The 17,446-nt window shown below is 40.2% G+C and overlaps 1 protein-coding gene across 1 annotated transcript in view; it reads right to left on the bottom strand.

Moving 5' to 3' along the window:
- The window catches only part of MYZAP (myocardial zonula adherens protein), a gene marked incomplete at both ends in the record, with an annotated part of 41,695 nt that overhangs the window by 9,003 nt on the left and 15,246 nt on the right, over nucleotides 1-17,446 (bottom strand). The window contains 7 exons of the mRNA XM_084267878.1: nucleotides 2,580-2,685; nucleotides 5,073-5,158; nucleotides 7,137-7,265; nucleotides 8,096-8,221; nucleotides 11,521-11,673; nucleotides 12,546-12,659; nucleotides 15,043-15,135. Coding sequence (XP_084124004.1) covers nucleotides 2,580-2,685; nucleotides 5,073-5,158; nucleotides 7,137-7,265; nucleotides 8,096-8,221; nucleotides 11,521-11,673; nucleotides 12,546-12,659; nucleotides 15,043-15,135 — 807 coding nt within the window. The remainder of the gene's footprint in view (nucleotides 1-2,579; nucleotides 2,686-5,072; nucleotides 5,159-7,136; nucleotides 7,266-8,095; nucleotides 8,222-11,520; nucleotides 11,674-12,545; nucleotides 12,660-15,042; nucleotides 15,136-17,446) is intronic.

The raw sequence follows: 17,446 nt of genomic DNA, 5'->3' as shown, positions 1-17,446 counted from the left end.
GGTCCTGTGAAAAGGAAGGCTTTAATACTCTTTTCCTCCATGGCCTCCTAACATTTGGTGCTCCTCTGCCACCATGCATGCCCTGATTTGAACTGGTGACAGTCTCCTAAGTTAGAGCTGCCTGCTGCATCAAACAACTCCACTGTAAAGCTTTTCTTTCACTTCCTCCTGACTGCTTGCTGTTCACTTACAGAATGCCCTGCATCTATTAGTTGTAAATGATCCATCATCTTCCCTTAAAAGGCCTGAAGAACGATCTACTTGGTGATGCTTCAGCCAGCAGATTCATCTCAGTACTCGTCCAATTTTGACAATTCTCCATGAGTCTGACGTATCTTGTTTGTTCAGCATCCCTTTGACATGACAGTCATCTCTAGAGCTGTACTTTGTCTACACTGGGGATAGTAACAGCATAAACCCATTGTGGTTTACACTGAAAGAATAAACCCCTTGTTTATACTCAGTGTTGCTTCTCACTAGTTTTTAATCTAACTCTGGAACAATCTCTTCAGATAACATTCCATTTCAACAGTCTACTTTTTAAGAAGCATTTTTGTTGATAACTTCTCTACTTGTGTGGCATAGTTAGTAAGCATTGCTCAAAGTGAGCCTAAAAATCCTTTTCTAGTATTTATGCAACGAAAAGCACAAAATCATGAAAGATACCACAAGTGTGGCTAGCTCAGGGCATACACATCTGCAATGCTTTTTATCTTCTCCCACGGTGGAGAGCTACTCCTCTCTGTACTATTAAAGCTGCTATTCTTAAGCCTTTAATTACAAAAGTCCAGTTTAAAATAGTACATGCCAACCACACTAGGTATTTCCACCGACACAGTTTGAACACAAACCACAGAAAATGTAAAAAGATCCCACACCACTACCTGCCAAATATATGTGGTACCATCTGACTGATCAAACCTCTGTTACAGGAATCTTTAGGTAGCTCATCAGTGAAAATACAGGTGTAGCCACAGGTGTTTGTGCAGTTTCCAAAGAAACTGAACTAAAAGGAAAACTAAGACACACAAGGACTGAAGAGATGGCTACGTGGCATTCATGGACTCATACAGAGATTGAATTGATTTTGAAAAGCAGGTAGTCAGACATCAATTTAAAGCAGACATATGTGACAGATAAGTAATGAATCGGTCATATAAGTTTATCAGAAGATAACCAAAAGATCTAGAAGGGCTTTCTGTATATCTGAAGGCACCAGCAGAAATATACTACATGGAATTGGCAAGCTGAAGTCCTCCATTAAACCTAATACTTATGAAATAATCATCATCAGCCCAAGTTTTATACATGATTTTGCCAAAACACTCCCTGGAGCTGAAGGTATTTATTATACCAACGCAGCCCACTACAGATCAAATTACATCAAGTGGTTTAAAATATATTTAGTAATAAGGGACAAAAGTTTAGGCCACCATTCTCTTTGATATTACTAGAATCACCTGGGTTGCACATATAGCTGTGTCACAAAGTGACAAGTCCTTTAGTACTTTTGGTTAGAACCAGAAAAGCTCCTAATATGATAGCTAGCATACAGAGGTACAAACCAGATTAAATAATTGTTCCCATAAGTCATTAATTAGATGGACAGGATTATTAAAGAACTATTCCTTACTAGAATAACACGGTATAAATACTGTTAGCTCGGTTTTACCACCTACTATGATGCTTGGAAACAGTGAAAATGGGAAGCTGAACTAGAAACAAAACCTCAAACCTTGCATACCAGTCTTCTATACTGATCGTATGACAGAAGAATGAGACAGATACTTTTGCATCCCTCTGTGTAAGACACTTAGTATCACACAGATGATCATACAGCAGGACTATATCAGAATCTTATAAAACAAATGTGGGGGGTTAATATTTTAATATATATATATAAAACCAAAAGTATCACCTTGATAAACATGGAAAAACTATGTCTAATCAGAAATCCAATGACAGCACATTGTAAATGCAGAAAGAATGCCTGAGGTCAGAATGGCTTCCAAACATTTGATTTTGTGACTGTGCAATGTCTAAACACAAGTAAAAGATATTTCACAAATGCCTGTCCTCTGCACAGCACAAGGCTCAGTGTAATTGTAGTGTCAGCCTGCTTGTAAAGCTCCGATTTAACCTTAATTTACCTGTTTCCCATGTCATAATTTTGTCTACTTGGAGGAACAGAAATGTCTGCAGTCAGTCTTCTGACTGCTAAGTAGTTTCTGGGCACATTGGTAGCCTTAATGACTATTCTGTGACTAGTCTGCATTGCTTCAGTTATCCTCTGAGTGCTTAAAGGAAGTTGCAAGTTGAATGTTGTATGTTCTGGACCACCATGAAGAGTTCAGAATCAGCGTGAGCCTAAAGATCACAGTATATAACCACAGCCACTGGATCAAGCTGCTTTCACCTAGTCTTTCTGCTTCAGCAGCTCCAGATGGCTTCACTCATCTCCCAGCGTGTTTGTTACTAAAGTGGCATAGGGAAACTGCACACAGAACAGAGCCCTCTGGATTATGTACTAAAAGAATCAGTGTTCCCAAAAGACTCAGAATTGTTTTACTAGATCTCACCTCCTCAACCATGTGCTTGACTTTCTTCTGTTGGCAGTGGACCATGTCATCCAGGTGTTTGATTCGCTCCCTTAGGCTGGCCGCTACCTCCTCCAAGTGCTGCGACCTAGCAGAACGGGTAAGAATTAAGCACCTGAGGAGCTGTGCAGTACAAGCAAAACAGGAAAACCCCACAATCCCACCAGGAATCAGAAAGACTAGGTCAAGAGGTAGGCAAGTCAAATTCCACTGACAGATGTCAATTTGTCTAAAGTACATTTTAATGGTAGTCTTTTAGTCAAAGTGCCTCCACCCAAGTTAATTCACCTTTGTCTTGCACAGTGGCATGCTTACTCAGAGCCTGAAGTGCTGACAGGTGACAAAGCTCATTTCCTTAAGATGTCTGTTTTTTCTTGAAGTGAAAGGCTTTTAGAAAACTAGGTCTTTACCATTAAAAGGACATTTGTCCTGCCTGCAAACATTTTGGAAATATATGCTAAATAAAAGCCAGGAAGCCGATCTGCTTTTAAAAGCCCTCCAGCTACAGGGAAGCCTTGAGTAGAGGATTTGGCATAGTTGCCAACAGTAGCAGAATGCTACCTGGAGTAGTATTAACTCATCAGTCAGCAGGAATTGTTGCAGATGTTATGATTTTGAATGTATGACTCTTTAGGTAGAGTCTGTATTTTTTCCAATCTGTTTAAGGCAAAAATTGAACACCCTTAGAATTCCTGCCTCCAATGGGCTTGGCAGCTTGACAGAAAAGTAGTTTTACAATATGTAAAGAAACAGGAGGGAAGATTTTCAATACATTTGTGTCATGTTGGCCATGGGGGCCTCCATTTTCATCTGAGTCTACAGCTCCTGGAGGTTTTCAAAGAAAACAAATGCTTCTGTATGAAATAAACTTCCATGCTCCCAGGTTCAGGACTGGACAGAATTTGCAAAGTGAAAGAGGGCAATAAATAAAAAAGAAGGGGTCTTTTATTCATCTTGGTCTGTGCAAAGCAGAAGAAACTGCAAACAGAACAACATTCTAAGGCAAACCGGCAGATGGCAAACTGCATATGACATGTGTCCAGTGAATAGCTGAATTGTATGTGGTTTGCCCCAGAAGAGTCTCTATTAACAGTGAAGCACTCTACAGAACAGGAACTGTGGCACTTCAGGACTCAAAAGAATCCCAGGACTGGCACAGGTTTTTTTAATCCTGCATATTAAGGTCTCACAGAACTGCAGTTTACATTTGGATTGCAACTGTAACATGTATTTGGTGTTGATTGAAAGATTCAGAATTTTAAGCACCGACAGCAATAGAGCAACACAAGAGGTCCTTCCTTCTGTGGAGCATCTGAGCACAGATTCACTGCTTGCATTAACTGTCTCTGTGTGCTTGCTTGCATTGCATAAGTTCCTAAACACTGCAGTAAATTCCTGCAGCATGACTTTTCATGGGCAGGATTCACCAAAGCATGAAGATTATCTGTTACCCAGAGTTGTAAAGTAAGAAAGCAATTATCTTTCATCTCCATATTCTACCCTGCATGCAACATCTGCTCACTTTAAGTTATTATTATTTTAACAGGCTGCTGAAGCCAGATAAGGTGGTCAGAGATCAATTCAACTAGGCACTGAGATGCTCTCGGCAGAGCCCCTTCCTACAGAACAGCAGGGTGCCACAACTTTACAACTGAATTTCTGGGTGCCACAGAAATATATGTAGTAATCAAGTACAATTATTCTGTCTGTGCTTACAATTAATCTTTACCACTCAAGTAGTGTCATATAAGCTGTTGAGTGGCAGATGTCATTTTCACTCCGATGGTATTTATGCTATTTCAGTGCTGGATGGTTTCTCTTGAGCCTTTGCCTCTGGCTTTTCTTGAAGCTGGACATCGTGCTCTGTCTCAAAGAAGTAGTAATGGATGCCTGTGCCACCCATGGGCAGAAACAGCACATCCAGGTACCACCACAACACCACATCTTTCTTTTAAGCCTCATGCTTTCAAAACCAACCATCGTCAAAGGTCTCACTTGCAATAAATCACCCTCACTTCCCCCAAAAAATAATGGCTTATTTCTGCATTGTGACACTACACAACAGATTCCTTCCACACCTTCCTTTTGGTCATGTGCTTATGTTAACATGCACCACATAGAGCTGTCCCTCCAAGCCTCACATATATTCCCCACTTTCCCTCTTTCACACAAAAAAGACAACTCTGGCAGCTGCATGCAAAACTCCTGCTCACTTCCAGAGTTCAGCTTTTCAAAGGGGATATCCTACAGCTTAATAGAGGATATAGATACTCTCTGAACTGAGCAGCCTAGAAGGAGATAAGGGAAGTATTCATAGTCAGGATCATACTGTGCTGAACTTGGGAATGCAGATTTAAGAAAAATGCAATCCACTTGTTCCATTCCAAATGTACTCTGCATGTTTGCAAACAACTTTTCAAGAAAGATTCCCTATAGTTTCCTAGCAATACTATCATTTCTGCAGACATGCCTTACCTTTCACTGTCAGAGCTGTTTTCAGATTTTGCTCCAGATATTTGCATTTCATTTAATTCAAGTTGTTTTTGCAGCTGGTGACGTTCCTAAACAAGAAGTGTTATCCTTCATTTATCCATGTGTCAAAATGTAAAAGGCTTCACAAAGCATATTTCATTGCAATTCAAAAGATAATTTGTGAAATTAAAATAGAAACCAATTAAACAAAATTCATGCATTTCCTAAGCCAAGGAGCACAGAATGCATAATAAGAAAATCAAATTCCCAGCTATGCACAGAAATAAGAGTTTTCAACTTCCTATCAAAGCTGTACAGTTGCACTTGAAACTGAAGTTTTTGAATCAAAACATGAATCATCACCATCTTTAACTACATAACCATCAAATTTCCCATGCTATCCCTCCATAAAGATCTCTTAATCCAAGGCTGATATAAAAGGTATTGCCCTGTTTTCTTTCCCAAAATATTCCCGTTTATTTTTAGGTGTCCACCAGCACCAGGCTCATGAAAAATCTATGAGGACTTGGGGACTCAGTCAACAGAAATGAACAGAGGAGTCTGCTATCTGCCATAGTCAGAATTTAAGAGAGGCATTCAGTTCTACTCCATAAGTACCAGCCAGATAAGAGCAAATCAAATAACCAACGTGAAGAAACTCATCTGTATTTGAGACCAATATTGCAGTCCTTTTTTCACTGCATAACACTTACAAGTTAAAGGCTGAAGCCCAGCTGAAATTGAGCAAGCTACTAAAGGGGTATATTACACTGAAAGATTTCTCAGTGTAATCAGTAAGTCTATTAATAGATTTGCTAGCATAAGACAAAAGGGACTCAATACAAATGCTCCAACCAGACATGCCAACCAGACTGGCATATAAAAATCTATGAGTGACAAATATTTACTGTACTAACCAAAAGTCAGTGAAAAAATACTTCATTTGTAAGAACAGATGATCACATTCCCTCCACTTACTAGAATGCTTTCACAGACAGAAGGTATAAAGCTTTCTAAGATATCTGAAAAGGTTTAACAAATGAGGTTCAGATGCAGCATACAATGCAAGGAGAGGTACTGTGATACTCCTAGGTTTAACAATACATTAAAATAATAACCATCTGACTACTAGTCTGAGTTTTGCCCTGGAGCAAAGTCCATAAAAGAGGAAGAAAAGCAGGAAATAAAAAGAAGCAATGCAAGACCTGCTACAACCAGTTTTAGAGTACTGCTGCCAGTGTCACAAGAGGTAAATGTCTTAAAGCATTTCTGCTTCCAGAGCTTTAAAAGTAAGCTGTCAAAAAAACTGTTCTCAATTACAATTTGGTAGGGAATATTTAGCTAAAGAAAGTAATAATGAAACGGTTTTTTATGCTAGCAGGAAAGGAGGAACCTAAGGTTTGGATTAAAAGGCAGTAAACATTTTTTCTTCTCAAAATATTCTAAGCCATAATCTAAGTAAGATAGATACCTTCATGGAAGGTTAAATGGCCGCTATGTACCCACCAAAAAAGCCCTCAAAACATTTTAGCCTGAAGCTTTCAGTTTAGAATGTCACCCACATGTAGAAAAATTTGGAGACACAATTCCAATCAGGACTATAAATAGCTAAAGAGTCAGGTCTATTCCTAACTAAAACACATTTTAGTGGACCTATCAACAACATTTCTAAGAGACTTTGGATTGTGTATAGTTACTACTTGTTGCGGTTTCACCTGGCAGGCAGCTAAAACAACCATATAGCTGTACACTCACTCCCCCTGTCCCATCCCCCCCGCAGTGGGATGGAGGAGGTGGTGGTGGTGGTAATAAATAAAGGTAAAAGTCAAAGGTTGAGATAGACAAATAGAACAGAAAAGGAAGATATCATTATAGCAACAACAGAACATACAAAACAAGTGATGCATAGCACAATTGCTCACCCCTGCTAGTTCCTGAGCCATGGTCAGGTGTGGGTGGTGTGTGTGATTGAACACCAGTCATTCCCCCCCCCCAAATCTAAAAATCAAGTTTCCTCCAGGCATTTCTGCATTTTCTTTAGAGGTGGCAGCCAGCTAACTCCCCTACCTCTTCCATGCGTTCGATCAGCCGATCCAGCTCCCCGATCCTCTGGTCTTTCTCTTGTATGCTCGTTTCTGTAACCTGCATCTTCTTATTGGCCTCTTCAATCGCCTTCAGAAGCCGATTTGTTTCCTCCTTCAGATATGAACAGTTACAGACATGTTAATATATAGTATATTAATGAGGGATTGTGTTTTAGTCCATAAAGGCAGGTTATTATATTTTAAGCAGAGTTCAAGGCTTTGCCCAGAAGCCTGGAAAAGTTGTGACCCCAAATGTAAATTGTATAGAACAAGAGATTTGAGGCACGTTGAAGTGCACAGGTATTTGTAAAACATCATTATGAAAATCTAAGAAAAGCTTTTAGCCATTTCTTAGATATTTGTTTTCCTTTCTGTGGATGCTGTGAAGTAACAGCACAAGAAAAACTATGCTGTTGCACAAGACAGCATTTTAAACACCACAAACGTTGCTATGCTCAGCTTTGTACTTTCCTCACATATACAACAATATTAATAGAAAGAGACTGGGGCATCTACATTTCATGTAAATAATTTTCTATCTTTATCAGTTAGAAAAATGTAATGGAAAACTGCTCATGGGAAGTTTTTATTTGGGGGTGGAGGGTAAATAGGACAGGAAGAGTTCTTGTTCCAATAGCATCCAGTGAAGTTGCTACCCTGTCCCTTCCTAAACTATCACTAAAATTGGACATTGTATTTCTATTTATTTTCAGAGAACCAGTAATTAAAAAGCCCAACTTACTCCATTTGAAATGATGAAGTCTACATTATCATTACTGCTAAGGTGTTTGAGGCTATTATTTTCTCAGCCCTACAACCCCAAAATCTTGGAAAGCTTATTAACTGTGGCATAGCTAGTCAGAGAGACAGGAGTAAAGGAACACGTCAACTCTGGAGTAGTAAGTGATGATAAAACAGCACCCTACAGACTGCTATACATACTAGGAGGATTTCTTTCTCAGCTTTATGTTTCTGCTCCTCTTCTCGCATTTTCTCCTCATACTGACTATACAGTTTCCTCGTCATCTCCCTCATGACTTCAGCATTGGCTTCCTGTGATGATTCCACCTATGAGAAGGGAAAGAAAGAAAGTCACAGTTGACCCATCAGTCAGTACAGCCCTGCTGACAGCAGGAGAAATGGAGTTCACGTGATGAGAGAGTACACTTTGGACTCAGATCCACCTTGCTATAAATTTGGCACTGCTGAAGTGGATTTTCATTAAGGCCATTTACAACACCCTGCCAGCTTACAAGTAATTTGAATTTGTAGAAATTACCATTTCATCAAGTGTCAGGTTGTCTGAATTGAACCAGTCATTCTTTATCCAAGACCAGACTATGACTCTTTACAGAGACCCTTCTGTAACAGCCTGCAAGTCACTTGGCTTGTTTCCCCACTGAAAAGATACTTCTCCCATTCTACAGAAGCATCAATTAGAGATGGTCTAGACTTAGCTCCTGGTTCTAAACGACCATGAGCACTCAACACAATAATTACTCTAAGCTAGGCCTGAGTATGTGCTGTTAACTAGAAGACACAGCTGTTCCCTCACTGCTCTTTGTGTAGGCACAAGAACTGGGGTGACTGTGTAGCAACGCAGGTCAGAGAACAATCAGACTTAAAATATACTCAGGGGTGTGGAAGAGTTAATTTTTAACCACAGGACCAGAAACTTTACTACTGCTACAGGGAAGAGGACAGGAATGGTAATTCAGAGGCAGGATTTCCCCCTGACCGTGGCTCAAAACACTGACTGAACCACACCCTCAGTGATTAAACACCAGATAGGACATTCACAGCGTAAACCTATCTACTCTGTAAACCACAACAAAAGCAAAGTAAAATAGCCTGTCCTGGTCTTTTAGTAGAGAGGCTATAAATCAGACAATGTTATCGTGGAATGCTGTGAGCACTACAGAAATGTCAGGAAGGGGTGGAATATAGAGTCATCTGGGAGAAGAATAAAGTGTTCCCTGCTGATCACTACAGTTTAAACAGCTACAAGACACCTGGCTCTGGTGATTAAGGTTTTGGGGGCTGGGGTTCCTTTCTCATTTCAAGGACTGAAAGATTTATTAAGCCCTGTGTTTATCTTGCATGGTGGGAACAAGCTGTTTTACTACCATTTAGGATAACAACAGTGTATTTCATCCTTCGAAGAGGGGCTGAGCTCTGAAGGACTTCACTTGTACCGCATTGTCCCCTTTGGCATCTCATCTAGACCAACACTGGGGCAGGGGCAGCAACCTGCACTTTGTGAGAGGAGTTAAGTTTCAGTACAGCGTGGAACCTTTCACATTTCAGGAGGCCTGAAAGAATCATATAATTCAGAAAAAGTCAACAATCAAACCCCAGAGTCCTTAAGATACAGTGAACTGGAATATGATCTCTGGCACCATCTCTCCATCATTCCTTTGCTTATAGCTTGAGCAACAAGGAGAGTAAAAACAGGCAGAAAAAGGTAGGTGCATCAGGGCAGCTGTTGTAGTGCTCTTAAGCAACACCTACAGCCTCAGTTATTGTTATGATTATATGAATAAAGTGAGCCTACTTAATGTGCTACACGGATGTGTTCTCCTACCCAGAAAATGGTTAGGTCATACAACAGTTACTGCTTTTCAACTGCTGAACTCCCAGATTCTAAACCATCCTCACACATTCACCTCTGGAGTTAAGGCTCAGCATCTTTGATACACAATTTTATGTTTAACTTTCAAAGACAGCAATGAGGTATATTATCCACTAACTCTGTAATCAAACTGCAACTTTGAGGACAACGTTTAAACTTTTTTTTCATTCTGGCAGGGCATGAATCTGCAGCCCATGACATGCTTTGAACACATACAAATCCTTAAGCATTCAGTTGAAGTGAGACTTAACCTGGAGTTTTCTCTGCCTGTAGAAGCAGACATACCTTTCCTGGACCTGTTGGTGCATGTCCTTAAGATTATGGTAAAGTCCAAATTTCTGTTTTGAAATCTTAATTGGCATCAGCTTTCCTTTCTGCTTTTAATTGGTTTTCCCCTCTTTTTATTTCCTGTTGACTATAGCAGGGACAAAATACAGCAACTTTCATAGCATTCCACTTTTTATAGTGTAAAGCTTCACTTCACACTGATTTTCTAGAGAGAACTAGAACATGAATTCTAAGTTGAAATACCCTTACATTAATGTTTCCTCTTAGCCATTTGTCATTATACCTGATGCATGTTCAAATAAGAGCAACAAAGCTGGTGAAGGGCCCAGAGCAAAATCTTATGAGGAGTGGCTGAAGGAACTGGGGTATTTTAGCCTGGAGAAAAGGAGGCTGAGGGGAGACCTCATCGCTCTGTACAGCCACCTGAAAGGAGGTTGTAGCCAGGTAGGTGTTGGTCTCCTGGCCCAAGTAACAAGCAGTAAGAGCAGAGGAAATGGCCTCCAGTGGCACCAGGGGAGGTTTATATTGGATATTAGGAAAAATGTCTTCACTGAAAGGGTTGTCAAGCACTGGAACCAGCTGCCCAGGGAAGTGGCTGAGTCACCATTCCTGGAATTATAAAAAAAGACACGTAGACGTGGCGCTTGGGGAGATGTTCAGTGGAGGACTTGGCAGGGCTCGGGCAACGGTTGGACTTCATCGTCTTTTCATTCAATCCAATTCTCCACATGCAAGTCACTAGACAGCCAAAAATAATCAGCTATTCTGACAAAATCAAACGTGCACAAACCAGCAGTCACCTTCACTTCACAGTGACAAATCATGATACAGTACTATATCCAAATGAGTCTATTTTGAGCAATTTTAAGAGAGACAAAGTTTCCAGAGGAGGTTTTTTGGTTGTTTTGTTGTGTGGGGCTTTTTTAATAAGATTAAAGGAATATATTTGGCAGAAGAGAAATCGGTCAAGCTTTCTGGCAGATATATACCCTTCCAGTTTGCATTTTAATCACTTGCTTTTCTTTGAAAGAAATAGCTTAATTCTCTTTCCAAGACACTTGCTATTACAGCACATACCTGCTGACCATGTGCTCATAAGACTTAACACATTACCTTTTTAAAGTTGTGCAATACCAAATAAACAAATTCAACATCAAGAAACTCTTACAGCACCCTGCAGAGTTTTAATATTCCTTTACTTACAGCCATGCACACTAATAAAGCATTTAATGGTTTAAATTTTCACTTGCCACATCCCTGAATGGTAATTCCATGTCATGGGAAGACTGACTGTTGCCACCTGAGATTTGTTATTATTAAGACAGTGTTGATTCAAAGGAGTAAGTCAGCTCTAGGGAATCCTTTACAAACTGGGTCAAGGAGTTAATTTAACATACTCCTAATGCCCTTAAGGGGCAATATTTTTAGGGCAGTTTATATACCATACCTTTAATTTCAGCAACTGATTTTCAATTTGTGCTGTTTCCAGTTGCTTTTGCTTCTCTCTCAGCTTTTCCATAGATTGTTCATGTGTATGTTTTAAATTCCTTATCTGTTCCCTTATATCAGTGTTCTCCAATGTAACATCCACTAGAGTTTTCTAGAAGAAAGATGTAAACAACATATTAAAAATCACAAATAATTTGGTGAATTAACATAGTGAAGTGATTACTGAATGTACAGAACATTTAAAAGTTTCCTGATGTGTCAATGCAGTATCAACAGTTTTGCAAGTCTTAATAATTAAAATTATGGCTTTTGTTGTATTTAGTTTGCTAGAAGGTATTTCCATGAGGAACATGCTCAGTGAAATAATGTCCTGGAACACTATTAAAACAAAACAACACCCCCCAAAAAAAGGAACATGGATACATTTCAGTATGAATGCTACTCCCAACAATCTTCCATTCTTCTCTCCAAGGGCCATGCTATACACATAAATGCACCAGACTGAGAAAAGCTGACATGCATGAAAGCAGAACATTAATCTGTTCAGCTCAGATACATGTGCATTTGGAAGTCTTTAAAACAGAAAATTCATTCCCATTCTCTCCCTCCCCCTACATTTCACAGTCTCACAAGTGCTTCGCATCCAAACATGCCACTTCCATTTCTGTTAACCAGCAAAGGTAGGAATGAGTCAGGAGATGTACCATTTTGCACAATAAAAGAGAAAAACAGAATAAATCACATTTTCACCTTAGATATTTTGTTAGGACATGACTAGTGGCATTAGTTTGCTGCAGATCAAGATGTCTGTATTCCACACTATTTTTAACAGGGTTTTTAAAACAAAAAAGGGTTGGAATTTTTTTCTTAGTTTCCTAAATTAGCTGCCTTAGATATCCAAGACAGCACTTCAAGGGCTTGTTTAGTGTTAGAATCTGTATTTGCCATCCATGTTTTATGTATGTTTTTAAATCCATGTCAGAAAAGGCAGTTGTCAGCTGTGAAACAGCTATTAAAATGTACCTGCAAGTCTATTGATGCTGATGTCAAGGAGCTGTTCATTTCACTAAAGCTATCTAAGGCTGCAGCCTGCACTCGCACATGATTCTCTAAGGATTCCTGATGAGCATTTGTCACCTGAGCAGGAAGAAAAAAGAAAGTTTTATATAGAATATTGATCAAGTTTACCTATTCTTTCAAAGGGAGCTGCAGAAGGGAAAGACTCCACGGTTAATTTCCACAGTAGTCGGATGCTTACAAGACACAGACCTCAAACCATAGTCTCACACCTCACAAACAAACAAAGCTTATAATCCAAATATGCTAACAGAAACAAGACACAAATATCTATGTTTATTGGTATTCTGCAATCACTGTAAAAGCTGTTCTTTTTGAAAGGACAAGAGGACACTTGACAGATGTCTGTTCAGAAAGTTTATATACACAGAGTGGGCAAACTGTAAAAAGAGTGAAAAGCAAAAGAATGCCAGAAATGAGGAAATCTAGAAAGGTTTGAGTGAACTGTAGAGTAGCCTAAAGAAGGAACTGACTCATCAGGTATGTAAAGAAGCAGCACTGAGAAGACTTAAGGATGAAACAATACAAAGCAGGTAGGAGAATTCAAAGCAGTGTGTGAAAATTCGCCATCTTCTGTTATGTACCAACAGACACTTAAAACTGGAGGGGAAAAAAAAAGGAAAAATGACATAATTTAAGAAGAGATAAAAACCCAAACAGCATAAATTATTATGAACTGTCCAGTGATAAAGAGAAAAAAATGGAGTTACTAGTGGAGGCCAGCCCAACACACACTCTTAGATGGACCAGCTTTGTTTCCTGGTAAAAACATCAAAACACTAGGGACTGATGTAGAGAACAATTAGTGCTTAGTAACCAAGTCATACAGAGATTAGGTCAGCATAGGAAGCAGAAGCCAAGTAGTTACTGTTAACCCTATATAAACATGTGCTAATATAGAAACAAACAAAGCAGAAATGCTTTGGATGGATTAAGAAAGTCAAGATAAGAATTGTGTGAAGAAGCGTATTGCCCAGGGAGGGACATTGGAAGTACAAACTTCAGATCGACTTTATAAACACAAAGCAGTCCTAGAAGTTGATGGGGGAAAAAAGCATAGTGATTCAAAGCTGAAGCAAAGAATGTGTAAAGGATCCCCAAATAGCATGAGTGGTGGCAGACATGGAAAACCAAAACCAAATCACAACCAACCAAACTAAAAGCAAATACATTATTAGGCAGAGAACACTTGTTCAGGCTGTCTGAGGTACTCAAAAAGAGGGTGGGGGCCACGGCGTTTCCTAATACTGTGCCACTTATGCCAGGTGCAGTGCTTCATAAACTGCTGATTCGCTTCAGAACCAGAGATTTTGTTGGAGCTGGGCAGAAACCCTTAACTAAGATTGAAGTTTAGACTCATGCAGGATTTCCACTGGTCTGACAGAAGATCTGGAAATACAGGATATCACCACTGCTATTCAGGAAGGATCAGCAGCAAAGATGACAAAACTGTGTCTGAATCAGCATTTAGCTACATGCATACTGGGGCAGGGACTCACTTTGTTGGATTCATTAAGACTACTGAATAGCTCACAGAAATTCAGTTTTCTCTCCCCCTTCAAGTCAGGCTGGTTTTTGTTTGGGGAGGGGGTTGTTTGTTTTTGAGACTAGGTGCCACTGAATAAAAGTAACAGCTTAACAGATGTTCTGATCTTTACACATAACACAGCCTGCAGGGAACTGACAGTCTCCAAATGAGAATGGCAGAAGGGCACCAGTCAGGGTCCCAGTCACTTTAAGTCAGAATACATTTAATTGCCAAAGCTCCATCTGAACCAGGGCTGTGAAAATCAATGTTGAATATAAAATCTGCAGCAAGTGTTCTGGGAGATTTTTTGGACCAAAGAACTCTGTAGGGCAATGTGAAGGATACTTCAACAGACTGCAGCAGCTTTTCCTGCTAAAGCAGCATGTCTGAAGAAATGGGAGGTCACTGAATGATCATTGAAAGGTTCACTTAAGAATTGAAAGGTAAGATGTTTTTAGAACTGACATGCACCTCAATACTCATGAATAGTGCTTCCTCTTCTACTATAGCATTTGAAAAATTCAATCAGTGAAACAGAGCAAAGTTGAGATGACAGCAACCAAGTTGCACACTGCTGCTAATTATGCAAGTTATTAATTCAGTTCACCTGGCAGCTTACTGGTAAAGCATCTCTGCTAGGTACCAACAGGCACAGACAATGCTATTGAGATCATTCCCTTATTTGGAAGGAGCAGACAATTAGTAACTGTGTATGAAAAGCATCCCTGTCCTACTTTACCTTCAGGGGCAAGGGAGGCAGGGAGTAAATATATAAATAAACGAACAAAAAATACAGATGTCATCTAAACCAACAGACTGGAGTGGTTTGAATTTCTATTCCTGGAACTAAAGTTTCCAGATAACATGGGCAGAGTTGTTCTCACAGGCTTTCCCCACACAGGAGCACACACTTACCTTCAGCTCATTTGTAAGCTGCTGGATTTTTCGTTTCATTTCATCGTATTCACCATACATTTTCTTTCTTACTTTTTCCAGAGTTGCTCTCACCTGATGTCAGAAAAGTCAAATGCCTTTATCAAACTTATTGATGATACTGGTTATACAAGGATGTGATTCTGTTTTCTTACACTCTTTGTTATTACTTTCAGAAATTTCTATTAATCTACCTTTTCATCAACAGCAACTTACTCTTAAGAAAAAGCAAAACCTTAAGTCTCAAGGCTTGTTGACATAGGGATGATATACATAAGCATCTCTGAGTAATCCTAAGCTTCTCTGTACAAACTTAAATGCTTGTAAATTAATAATTTGAATGATTAGTTTCTATTAAATTATAAATCATTCTAACCTGATTACTAAAGGAATGTAATTTAATTTGAACACGTGATGTTTTCTTTCTGGAAAATAGCATCTACACATGAATTTAATACTTTTTCATTCTTTTAAAAGTGATTCATTAGTTTTCTTTGAATATCTTTTGAGAATAAACCCTTTTGGACTTTTAGGCTCGTATCAAGCTAAATGGTATACTGGCATAAATTTACCAATGTCATTTCAAATCTGAAGAACAGAGCACTCAGTTTTAGTTAAGAACTATGGATGCAAATTATACTTTGCCTTTTAAAAAAAAAAGGGGGGGAGGTGGAAGAAGAAAAAGCATGCTGGAAGCCAGCTGAGGTTTACATGCCATGGCAGTCACGCATGGAACCGATCTTCTCAAGAGCACACATTGTAAACACTGCCTAAATGTTTGCCCACAGCCTACCTGCCAGCTACATAGTTCAAACACCTCTGTCAAATAAAGACTGATAGCAGATAGTCTAGGGGAGTGAGCTTACCTCATCTCTGTGTGGCTTGGGGAAGGAGCAAGGGGAAAACATTACTAGGGCCTTACACAAGAGGGGTTGTTTTTAGCAGCTCTGCAGTATACTCGCTCCTTCCCAGAAAGAGGGGCACTGGCAACCAAATCTAAGCCAGGAGTAGGCATACACCTTCCCCAAATTACGTGCGCCTTTCAGGCTGAGAAACACATAAGGAAGCTGCCTCCTGCACTTCATTCACCTCAGGAAAGCCCTGCTCACCCTGTCCTTACCCACACACCGGCACTCGCACACACCCTTTTGCAAGGTGCAAACTTGACTCAGCTGCAGAGGAAACCATCCAGTTCTAACCTACCCATCATTTCTGGGCTATTCAAGCCAACACATCGTGGCACAAGCTGAGGACTCTTGTTTCTATGACTCTACTTTTAAAGACAAAACGTGTCTGCCAGACCAAGGTTCACAAATTGGCACAGCTGTGTACAGCTTCCAGAAGATGGGACAGCAGTGGCCAGTGTGTCTCTTCCTATGTCTTTCCCACAGCTTACTGAAAGGATCAGTACCCTAAACACACGTGCAGGACATGCAGCACACCTGCAGCACACATCCCTCCACACCACAACGTGGCTGTGAACAACAGAAAAAGGCAAGGCAATGGTCCTGGTCCAAGTAATCTCTGCCAGCTACCAGAAACAGCACAACCCAGGGAGCTGGTCCTGCCACACACTGCTCCATGCTCCATCCACCCCTGACACCACCCCAGCAGGGTGGATAACCTACCCAGGCAGGAAGACAGCAGCTGAGGCAGCTCCTGTGCCTCACCTCCACTGCAGTGATGGCATACCAACCCTAAGTCTGAGTGCAGGAACTTGAGTGTGGCGAATGCTGGGGCCTAACAAACTGTGAGTAATAAAGGAGAGACACAAGTGCTGATAGCTAGAGACCAGACAGACGTTAGGACACATAATTACAGTGTGGTACACTGCCTGCTTGAGTCAAGCGTTCCTCCCTTTCATATCAACTCAGGTTGCAACTGAATCAGTGTAACATGATAACAGTTGACCAATAGCTTCCTGGGTGGTGAAGCTGGATGCAAATCGAAGGTCAAATTATTTGTTCTGGGCTGAGTTGGAGGTTATTGCCAAAGCCAGAGTGCCAAGGACTGACAGGCAAAGAGATGCTGAGTCTCAAGCACAGAAACCAGGAGCATCAGAAATGCTTTTTTTCCCTCAGAAATGCTTTTTTTTTCAGGAGAGCTTCTGCCAATTATGATAAATGAGCACGCACACAGAAAGTAGTACAAAGTCATCCTTATTAGGCTGACTATTTTAAGGCTGCCCCAAAATATACCCAAGTGATTTTACTATGTCACCTAATTTAGGAGCCTGTTCAAAACTGGGGGGCTTGGGGACAGGGGAAGCAGAGGAAGAGAGGAGAGAGTTTATCCTCTCAAGTGTCTGCTTACATAGTTTCTTCTCTATCATCTTTGAAATGGCAAAGGCTTCATGACAGGAACCCCAAGATCTGCTCAGCAGTTT

Source organism: Gallinula chloropus (assembly GCF_964237585.1).
Source record: "Gallinula chloropus genome assembly, chromosome: 9".
NCBI classification, from domain to species: Eukaryota; Metazoa; Chordata; class Aves; order Gruiformes; family Rallidae; genus Gallinula; species Gallinula chloropus.
This window is presented reverse-complemented; position numbering and strand designations above follow the sequence as displayed.